The sequence below is a fragment of the Propithecus coquereli genome, unplaced genomic scaffold (assembly GCF_000956105.1).
Source record: "Propithecus coquereli isolate 6110/MARCELLA unplaced genomic scaffold, Pcoq_1.0 Scaffold67, whole genome shotgun sequence".
In the NCBI taxonomy this organism is placed as follows: Eukaryota; Metazoa; Chordata; class Mammalia; order Primates; family Indriidae; genus Propithecus; species Propithecus coquereli.
Genome location: NW_012152729.1, coordinates 3,343,106 through 3,353,091, shown reverse-complemented (window position 1 = coordinate 3,353,091; position 9,986 = coordinate 3,343,106). Strand labels below are relative to the sequence as shown.

Below are 9,986 nucleotides of genomic sequence, written 5' to 3'. Positions count from 1 at the left end.
ATCCTCACCGCGGGCTGGCACGGGAGGTGGGGAAAGAGGCAGAGGGCCGCTCCCGCTGTCGCCGGGTGTGGGATGGATCAAAGCTTTGGGGTAAGAGGGCGCCTCCGGGGAGCATGAATGCGGAGCCTCTGTTTTCAGTCGGGTTCAGATGCGTCTCCGCTTTTTTTCTGCTGTAGCTGCAAGGCAAACACGCATTTCTCTTCCCGACCTGCGGAGGCTGAGGAGGGGGGTGGGGTTTGTTTCCCCTCGAACCCAGAACCTGCGAGACAGGGGCTGAGCCCTTGCGGGGAGCAGCTTCGGAAGAGCCCCGAGAACGCGGGCGGGCATCGGGGAGGACAGGAGGGGCTTCGCGGGCGCCTGCACCGCTCCAGCCGCGGCCCCACCTGCGAGGGGGCGGGACCTCGTGGCGCTGGACCAATCAGCACCTACCTGCGCTCACCTGGCCTCTTCCCGCTAGCGCCCGCGAGCCGCGGTGCTCAAAGGGGCGCGCAGAGCTTAGCGGAGCACTAGCCAGCCGTCGCGCCAGCTTCTTCGCTCCTCTCTCGCCAGCCATGGGGCTCCCCAGAGGGCCTCTCGCGTCCCTCCTCCTCCTCCTCCTCCAGGTACTCTACTGTCCACCCCTCGCCGGGTCGGGACTGCTCCCTGGAGGGCGGGCGGGGTCCGCACGCGGCGGTGGCGTCGGGGAGAGCGCGGGGCTGGGCTCCGCCGGGCCAGTGCAGTCCCGGTGGCCCCGTAAGGACTCCCCAGGATGGGGTGTGCAGGGGCGGGCACCCCTGTGACCCAGTCTCCCTCTTTCGCCCTCCGCCCTCAGGCGCAGGTTTGCTGGGTGCCGTGCGCGGCCTCCGAGCCATGCCGGGAGGGCTTCGGGGAGGCCGAAGTGACCTTGGAAGCGGGAGGCGCGGAGCTGGAGCCCGGCCAGGCACTGGGGAAAGGTAAGACCCTTCAGTAACCCGCCCGGATGAACCACGGGGCGGGGGCCGCACGTGGTCCACTCCGGTGCGGCCCGCGCGAGGGGTGTTCAGGCCGGGGCAGGGGACTTCTGGCGCCACCTCAGGTCCCCCGGAGGCGCAGAAAGCGTTTAGGGGGCTGGGATGGGGGGAGCGGTGGCTGACGGAGAAGGCCCTATACCGTAGCGCCCTTGGACGTCTAGCCCCTCCCGCTGCTTACCTTGACCCCTTCCTTGGCGGTGCCGGGCAGCTGAGCCCCTCACCCAGCCCCGACGTGGGCAGCTCTCCCCGGCTGGCCCCAGCAGAGGAATGCGCGGTCCACATTCTTCCCCCAGCCCCCGCGCAGGTGTGGGGATGAGCTGTGCCCTGGGCAGCCCCCTTCGCCCCTCTCGGGCCCCTTTGTGAACCGTGCTTTGTGTCTCCGACAGACCGGGTCTGTTTCTCTTCTCCGCGTTCCCCTCCCCCGCCCCCCTTCTTCCCGGGCAGCTGGAATGCACTCTTAACCCTGCCCTTCCCGGAGGGGCTGCGCCCCTGCAGCCTGCCTGGAAACTGTGCCCTGGCACACCTGGGCTGGGGCCATCTCGTACGGGTGACACTCTTGCCCTCCCCCCACCCCCAGCCTCTTGGGACTGGGATGCTAGGTCACTGGGAGGCAGGGAGAGTGTCCCCAGCCGGCAGGGCTTGGGCAATGGGGGCGGCAGATGGGAGATCAAAGCACGTTTTTGATCTCGCAGTTACTCCCCTCCCACCCTGTCCCAGTTCAAAAACTTGAGAGTGGAGGTCACTTTGGTGAGGAGAACCAGTGTGTTATGAGACCCAGGCAGCTGCCGGCTGGTGGGGGGCGCCTTCCCTTCAGGTGGCGAGGACAATGGGGATTCCTCCGCAGGATCAAACCTAAGTTCTTAAACAGGAATGTCACCTGGATCCTTGGTTGGAGTTCCAGAGGACCCTTAAACTGAAATTGTTTGAGAACTTGTGTATGCGTTTTTCGGAGAGTGGGTGAAAGGGTGGGTAGGATCTATCCTTTACTGGGATTTCAAAACACTGAGAACCCTTGCCACCTAGCATTTTCCTAACCCCTCACTCCTGGTACAAATTCCCACAGCTTCAATGCGGTGGTATCAATTTCGAGGGGACAGAACGGCTCTCCTCTGTGTCCCCAAAAGGGGCTTGGAGTCTGTGCCAGCCTTTTCTTAAAAAAAAATTCTTTTCCCGAATAGCTCTGCAGATTGACAAAACAATTAACACCCAGGCTAGCGGCTAGGCCAGGCTCCTTAAACCCTTGGCTGTAGGGAGCAAGGAGAAGGCATTAAGAGGCCATGCCTCATAAACTTTAAATTCTTGCGTGTGGGTTTATTACTGGCTGGCTAACAAACTGCAACTCAGCCAACCTGTAAAAATGTTAACTCGGGCAGGGCCCCAAATCCAATTCCGGCTCCCTGAGGAAGCTTTATTGCTAACCAGACCTCTGCCAAATCTACCCCAGTCCCCCACCCCACCCCATTGTCAAGTTCTCTTGACTACAGGCTCCAAAAGCAGCCTATGGCTTTGAGTGTTGCTTGTGCCTTATCTTTCTTACTGAAGCAAGAAATATCAGATTCGCTGTCACTTCACTAGGCTTGAGGCTGTTGGAGGGAAGCAGTGATCAGGTTTTCGATTTCATGGTCGGGTTGGCGAATACTTCCCGATGACGTCAGGTATTTAAACCTTTTGAGGAAATTCACCTTTCTCAGATGTCTGCTTTATGGTTGTGAAAAAGGTGGGTTCGTGCCAGGAGTACACCTGGGTTATAAAACAGAGTGGGTTAATGTGCTTCACTCACCTTGCAACATAGCTGGTTCTTAGAATAGGCTTCCCCAGACGAGGTGCTGCTTTCTTTTTTAAGTAAAAGCAAGTTTCTGGGCCCAGTTGGTCCCATTAAGGTGGGAGTCCCCCTAGAAAAACAGTGGTATTTCTCCCCTTGGTCTGCTGACACTTTTCTGCCTTCCCGCCCCTAGCCTAGTTCCCCATCTTCAAAACGCAGGAGCCCCATCCTGCATCCAGCCGTGTTAAAAGCGTTATCCTGCAGGTACAAACTCTTGGGTCTGGCCAAGCAGACAGCAGTTTTCATATCGCTAAGAAACAATTTGCCCTGTTGTTTGCCCCTGGGTTATGAATATCAGGGGTGTCTATGAAGTCAAGCTCAAAGAAATTATCTGATGTAATTAATACCTTGTTTGTGTGTGCATCTTCCTCTTCAAAGTCCCTCTACAACTCTGAGCTTGCTTTATCCTCCTAACATTCCCTTGAAGCAGGTAAGGTAAATATTAAGCAATTTGAGCTCTTAATCTCAGAATTGGAACTTCAGAAACCCCATAACCTAGCCCTGCCAGAGCTTTTAAAGGCAGAGAAACAGAGGCACAGCTTAATGGATCCAATTCTCTAGGCTAAACAGCTCATGAGCTGCTTTGAGGATCACAGACATGACTTTGACCTCTTGGTATATGCCCAGGACCTGGTACTTAATAGGATGCCCAGGAGGTATTTGCGTGAATTATGACAACCTTGTGAAGGCTGGCCCTTTTTACAGATGAAACCTAAGAGGTGTGGCTTCACCAAAGTCATCGTTGCAGTGACCAGCTAGAATTTGATTGGAAGTTTCTGACTCCCAAGTTCCATGGCATTTTATGCTACCATGGGGTTTTTTACTACCTAGGTGTACACAGTGATCCCCAACCTTTTTGGCACCAGGGACCAGTTTCATGGAAGACAGTTTTTCCATGGACGGTGGGGGTGGCCGTGGGGGAAGTCATTGGGAGTGGCTGTAAATACAGATGATGCTTGCCCCTCTACTCACCTCCTGCTGTGCACACCCCCCTTCCTAAGTTTCATGGAAGACAATTCTTCCATGGGAGGCAGGGAGGAGCTCTGTGGCCTGGTCCCTAATAAGTCACAGACAGGTACCAGACCGCAGCCCCCAGGTTAGGGACCACACTACTACTGGGGTACACCTTCCTTCAAGTGTGATCTGGAAGCAAATAATAGGTGGAAGGAGAGAATTTGCGTAGTATTTGTGCAATGATTAAAAGTGAGCGACCTGGCCGGCTGAGGTGGCTCACACCTATAATCCTAGCACTCTGGGAGGCCGAGGCGGGCAGATCGTTTGAGCTCAGGAGTCTGAGACCAGCCTGAGCAAGAGCAAAACCTCCTCTCTACTAAAAATAGAAAGAAACTGGCCAAACGACTAAAAATAGGAAAAATTAGCCGGGCATGGTGGCGCGTGCCTGTAGTCCCAGCTACCTGGGAGGCTGAGGCGGGAGGATCCCTTGAGCTCAGGAGTTTGAAGTTGCTGTGAGCTAGGCTGACGCCATGGCACTCTAGCCCAGGCAAGAGAGGAGACTCTGTCTCAAAAAAAAAAAAAAAAAAAAAAAGGGAGCGACCTATAGTGGCCTACCCATCAGTAATGAATCTGAGCATGAGTGAACATCAAGATGGTTTTATTTCAACTTTTAGTGTAAAAATTTCCATTTATTTTGGAGCCCCTACTCCAGGCTATGCCCTCTGTTTACATTTCATCCTTTCAGTAAACATATTTAGCATTTGCATGCGTCAGGTGCTGTTCTAGAATTGCTAGAATTGTTCTAGAATTGCAGCTAAAGCAATGAATCAAAGTCCTGGCCCTTGGAATGCTTACAGTCTAATGTTAGTAATTTTTTATGCTTATGACTACTTCGCAAAGCAGTTGGTGATAACTTCCACTTAGCTGTAAAAATGAGGTGAAGGAACTCAGCAAGAGGTCACTGGGACAGTCAGCAGTAAGGCCAGGATTTAAACCCTGTTGTCTGTCTTCACAGCCCAGGGGGATTCCACAGTGCCCCATAAATCTGCCTCTGAGGAACAGATGGGAACTGGGGCTTTGAGCCTGGGAGGCTGCCTTCCTGGCCTGGCAGCAGTGACTCTGTCCTACATCGCCGTTAGCTTGTGCCTGGGGATCAGGTCTCAAACCTCTAGTCTCCCTTCCCACCTCCTCACATGGCACTCTGTTCCTAGGTTACCCAGTGCAGGCTGCCCTTACCTCCCTTGCCACGTGAGGAAGGCATTGCTCATGATGAGCTGTGAGTTTCTAGGCCCAGAAACTATGTAGCTCTGCAAAGCATTGGAGGATGATGGAGGAGAGGGAAGGAGGGAAAGGCCTCCCCTGTCCAAATCAGTGGAGGCTTTGCTCCTCAGGCCAGACAGCCTCTGTTCCAAGACCTGCTATTATTAAAGAATAAGAAGTGTAGAGAAAAGCGCCCAGTACATGTGCAGCTTGATGAATACCGCACACTTAAAGCCCCCATGTATCCAGCACACAGATGCCCCTTCCCTCCCGCTCTCCACCCTACCCCAAGATAACCATTATTCTGATCTCTAATACCATAGGTTCACGTGCCTGCATTTCAACTTTCTGTAAAAGAATCTTACGTCATAGCCTCTTGGATCTGGCTTCCTTCACCCCACATTGTGAGATTCTTGCATAATTCTGGGTGTAGTTGTAGTTGACTCTCACTGTATGTGAGTCCAGTATGTGACCGTCCACAGTTCTACTGTTGATGAGCATTTGAGTAGTTTCCATTTTTCGGCTATTGCAAATAGTGCTCTATAAACGTTTTTGCACAGGTCTTTTGGTGAACCTGTGTGCCCGTACCTGTTAGGTATATACCTGGGAGCACAATTGCTGGGTTAATTGAGGACTGCCTGAGGATCCCAGTACGGGATCCTGTACTGAGAAAATCAGCCTTTCTCTGTCCGGAAGTAGTTGGGTCCCTTCTGGATTCTCCCACCAGGACAGTCTCCTTATCTCCTTTGCCAGACCCACCTCTGGCTTCTTGCTTCTCATCTGGCCCTTTGCTAAGAGACAGGAAGTCTTCATTATGTACTTGGTTGCATCCTTTGTCTCGGGGGCAGAAAATCTACCCCCTTCGTCTTTTTTGTTTTTGTTTTTTTTTGAGACAGAGTCTCGCTTTGTTGCCCTGGCTAGAGTGAGTGCCATGGCGTCAGCCTAGCTCACAGCAACCTCAAACTCCTGGGCTCAAGCAATCCTTCTGCCTCAGCCTTCCGAGTAGCTGGGACTACAGGCATGCGCCACCATGCCCGGCTAATTTTTTCTATATATATATATTTTTAGTTGTCCAGGTAATTTCTTTCTATTTTTTGGTAGAGACAGGGTCTCACTCTTGCTCAGGCTGGTCTAGAATTCCTGACCTTGAGTGATCCACCCGCCTCGGCCTCCCAGAGTGCTAGGATTACAGGCGTGAGCCACCTTGCCCGGCCTACCCCCTTCGTCTTTGCCCTTAAGCTAGTGCTTGCTTCTTTCCCCCAAAGTAAAAAGGGCCCTGAATTTCTTAGGTGAGAACATCTTTCTGGGTGAAGATTTTTATCCTGGCCAGTATGTGGGTGGGCAGCAGCCTCCTTATTTGACCAAATGAGCTGGTCAAATCCAGCTCCTACCTCATTATAGAGGTAGGTGTCTGAGATCCAAGTCCAAGTTGAAATGGTCATTCAGGCCAACAAATGTCTGAATACCTACTAGGTGCTAGATATTGAGAGGTAAGCAGCTCCTTAACCTCAATGAGCTCTCGATTAGAGGAGGAAGCAGGTCAGTTAGCAGGGAATTTTAATAATGAATCCTTCGTTCAACAACTATTTATTGAGCGCCTACAAAGTGTCAGATACTATTCTAGGTGCTGGGGATACATTAGTGAATAAAATGTGCAAAAAACCTAGGCCTCAAGGGCCACTTTCCTGCAAGTGGAGAGAGACAGACAAAATAAGTACAATCTATGTATATATATGCGACTGAGTGGGAGGTGGGCAAGGAAAAATGGAGTCACCTAGGAATGGTTTCTGACATGTTCTTGGAGGGACCTGGAGGAAGTGACATCCAAGCCGGAAGCTGAGGGAGGATTAGGGGAGGGAGCTGGGGCGTGAGAGGTGTGGGGAGTGGTGCTCTGGCCAGGGAGCAGCATGATGTGTTCTGGGAATTTAAATACACTTAATCTGAGGCCGGGGGCGGTGGCTCACGCCTGTGATCCTAGCTCTCTGGGAGGCCGAGGCGGGTGGATTGTTTGAGCTCTGGAGTTCCAGACCAGCCTGAGCAAGAGCGAGACCCCATCTCTACTAAAAATAGAAAGAAATTAATTGGACAACTAAAAATATATAAAGAAATTAGCCGGGCATGGTGGCGCATGCCTGTAGTCCCAGCTACTTGGGAGGCTGAGGCAGTAGGATTGCTTGAGCCCAGGAGTTTGAGGTTGCTGTGAGCTAGGGGTTGCTGTGAGCTAGGCTGATGCCACAGCACTCACTCTAGCCCAGACAAAAGAGTGAGACTCTGTCTCAAAAATAAATAAATAAATAAATAAATACACTTAATCTGGCTGGATCACGGAGTGTAAAAAATGAGAAGTAGGCAGGGTCCAGCCCAGCTTGGAATTGTCTTGCCACCTAACAGGGGCAGCAAGGTGCTTGGGAAAGGCCAGAGATACAGCTGAAGTCCCAGTTGTACCCCTACGGAGGGCAGCGTCTCTAAAGTCTCCTCTGGAACCAGGACACTGGGCCGCACCTCCAGCATCCCTTCTGGACCCCCCTTCCTGATTTTTCTCAGACTGGAGGACGTTGTCCGCCTCAGTTGACTTTTCTCATTTCATTTAGCTGCTGGCATTGCAGACCCAGGCAGCAGGGAGGGCAAGGAAGGGCTTTAAAAAACCACCACCACCACCACCTAAATTCCATTTACTGAGAGCTTACTGAATTCCAGAATCACACTGTTCTTTATGTAATAAGCCCCTTTAATCTTCCTAAAAGCCCCATGGGTGGGTGGGATTGGCCCCATTTAACTGGACAGGAAACCTAGGCTTGTAGCTTTGTAACTTATCCAGGGTCACCAGCTAGTAAATTGTGCAGTCAGAATTTGAACCCAGGTTTGACCCAGTAAGTGTGAGGTACTCACCACTTGGAAATCAGGGTGGGAGAGGGAAAGAGATCTTGCGTCTCCTGGCCGCAGCCAGACTAGAGGAAGATTGAAAATAGTTAACTTCTGACCCAAGAGCTTTGAATTCCTGTTCCCTCCACAGGCCCCTGTTAATCTCCAGGAGCAGGGGTGGGGGTTGGGGACACTTCTGTCCAGAGCCTCTGGCCTCCCTTTTAGGATGTGGGGGGATAGGGAGAGTGCAGATCCCAGGCCTGATTGCACTCAGGCCTGCAGTCCTTGCAGAGCATCTGCTTCTGCCTCTTCTCGCTCCAGCCCTGTCTGCCCCCAGGAGCAAGGACCTCCCCTCACCTTGCTCTGAATGGAGGAGCTTGGAAAACCCTGCCCCCCCCTTGCCCCCTCCCCCAGCCAAATCTGGGCACCCTTGAGGTTCTGGGTTGCTAGAGTACCAGCGGTCTGCAAATTCTTCCAGCTGACAGCCCCACCATGCTGCAGCTGCTGTGGTCCTGCTGAACTTCAGGGTGCTGAGGTCCTGTTGCACCAGAATGCCTCATCCTGGGAAAGAAAGCCAAACGAACGTCCTCCTTTCTCCCTTTACCCGATTTTTCGCTATGTCACTGTCTACCACCGAGGAGAGGGTTCAGAGCCAGGGCCACATGGCGAGGAGGTGGGGAGGCCAGACTCTGTAGGGAGGGCTGGTGGGCTGCTCCCACCTCCTGAGAGCCTCCCTGGGCTATCCTGACCCTAGAAAGAGCTGTTTCCCACTCGGACTCAGCTGTGCCAGGGCTTAAATGGGGAGATGGGGCTGAGAAGGCACAATCCCGGCCCTCCTCTTCCCCCTCAATCTCAATAACCCCCCTTTTGCTTGTTTAAGACCACGTGAAGTTAGTTTGAAGTTATCTGTTACTAGGAGACCCTGAAAACCTGTGTTGTACACTAGGCGTAGAAGGTTTATTTTGCCCAGGGGTTCTGACCTTAGGATCTCATGTTGGCTCTAGAAAGTCTTTGATTGCCTGGAATTCATTGTGTATAAAGTGCATGGGCATCTTTCTAAGAAGGTTCCTCCCCCAAATTTGGGGACCACAGCGTATTCCCCACACTCCAGTCATTTTATAGAGAAGCAAGAAACCCTGTCCAGAGAAATGGTTTGTTACGCGGGTCACTCGGAAATGCTCCAGACTCCTGTCAAGCCCAGCAGTAGGGACAGACCTGGTGGTGCACGTCCAGGGACAGGCCAGGGAGAAGGGGGCCCTGGTCCTGGTTTCTCATCCCAGACAATGCGGCCTGTGGCAAGTTACTCTGAGGCCCAGCTCCTTAGCCTTGGGGCTCTAACTCTCCCGTGTAGGGGAAATGCCACGAGGAGGTGGGCAGCTGCACTACTGGTTGGTTAGTTAGAGGGCCAAGGTGGAGGGCTGAGCTGCCATCCTGGGTGTCTTGCTGAAGGCTGGCTGCCTTCTGAGCTGTCTTTGCACGGCAAGCCCCATCTTGTTGTAGCTTCAGGCAGGGGAAAAAACAACTGCTTGTGAGCTCTCCCCACACAAGCCAGAACAGGACACCAGGCCCACGCCCTGCCCTCTCCCTGTGGAGTCGCTTCAGCCGGGCTTCCCACCAGGCTTCAAGACCTGCTGGGGTTTTTTTTGTCTTTTATGGTCTTCTTCTGCTTCCAGAATTCTCCTGCATTCCCCAGCTGGGACTTAACTCCATTCCGACTAGTTTACCCCTGCCTTTGGCCTGTGAGTCAGTAGTTTGCAAGCTTAGCGGATGATCAAATTGCCTGGGGAGCTTTTTATTTTTTGTCCCCCTATTAGCCTTTTTTTTTTTTTTTTGAGACAGGGTCCTGCTCTGTTGCCCAGGTTAGAGTGCAGTGACATAATCGTAGCTGAAGTGATTCTCCTGCCTCGGCCTCCCAAAGTGCTAGGATTATGGCATGAACTACCACAACCCGCCATATGCTATTTTATATTGTTTATGTAGGGATGGTTGGTTGGGATTTTAAATTAATACATGAATATATGTTCACTGTAAAAGGCAACTTTTTTAAATATGTGACACTTTACTGTGTGACAGATACAATTATTAGCTCATTTAATCCT

General features: G+C 52.5%; 1 protein-coding gene across 1 annotated transcript in view; it reads left to right on the top strand.

Annotated features, from left to right (window-relative positions):
• The first annotated feature begins 551 nt into the window (after nucleotides 1–551).
• The window catches only part of CDH3 (cadherin 3, type 1, P-cadherin (placental)), a 38,028-nt gene continuing 28,593 nt past the window's right edge, over nucleotides 552–9,986 (top strand). The window contains exons 1-2 of the mRNA XM_012660471.1: nucleotides 552–602; nucleotides 818–932. Coding sequence (XP_012515925.1) covers nucleotides 552–602; nucleotides 818–932 — 166 coding nt within the window. The remainder of the gene's footprint in view (nucleotides 603–817; nucleotides 933–9,986) is intronic.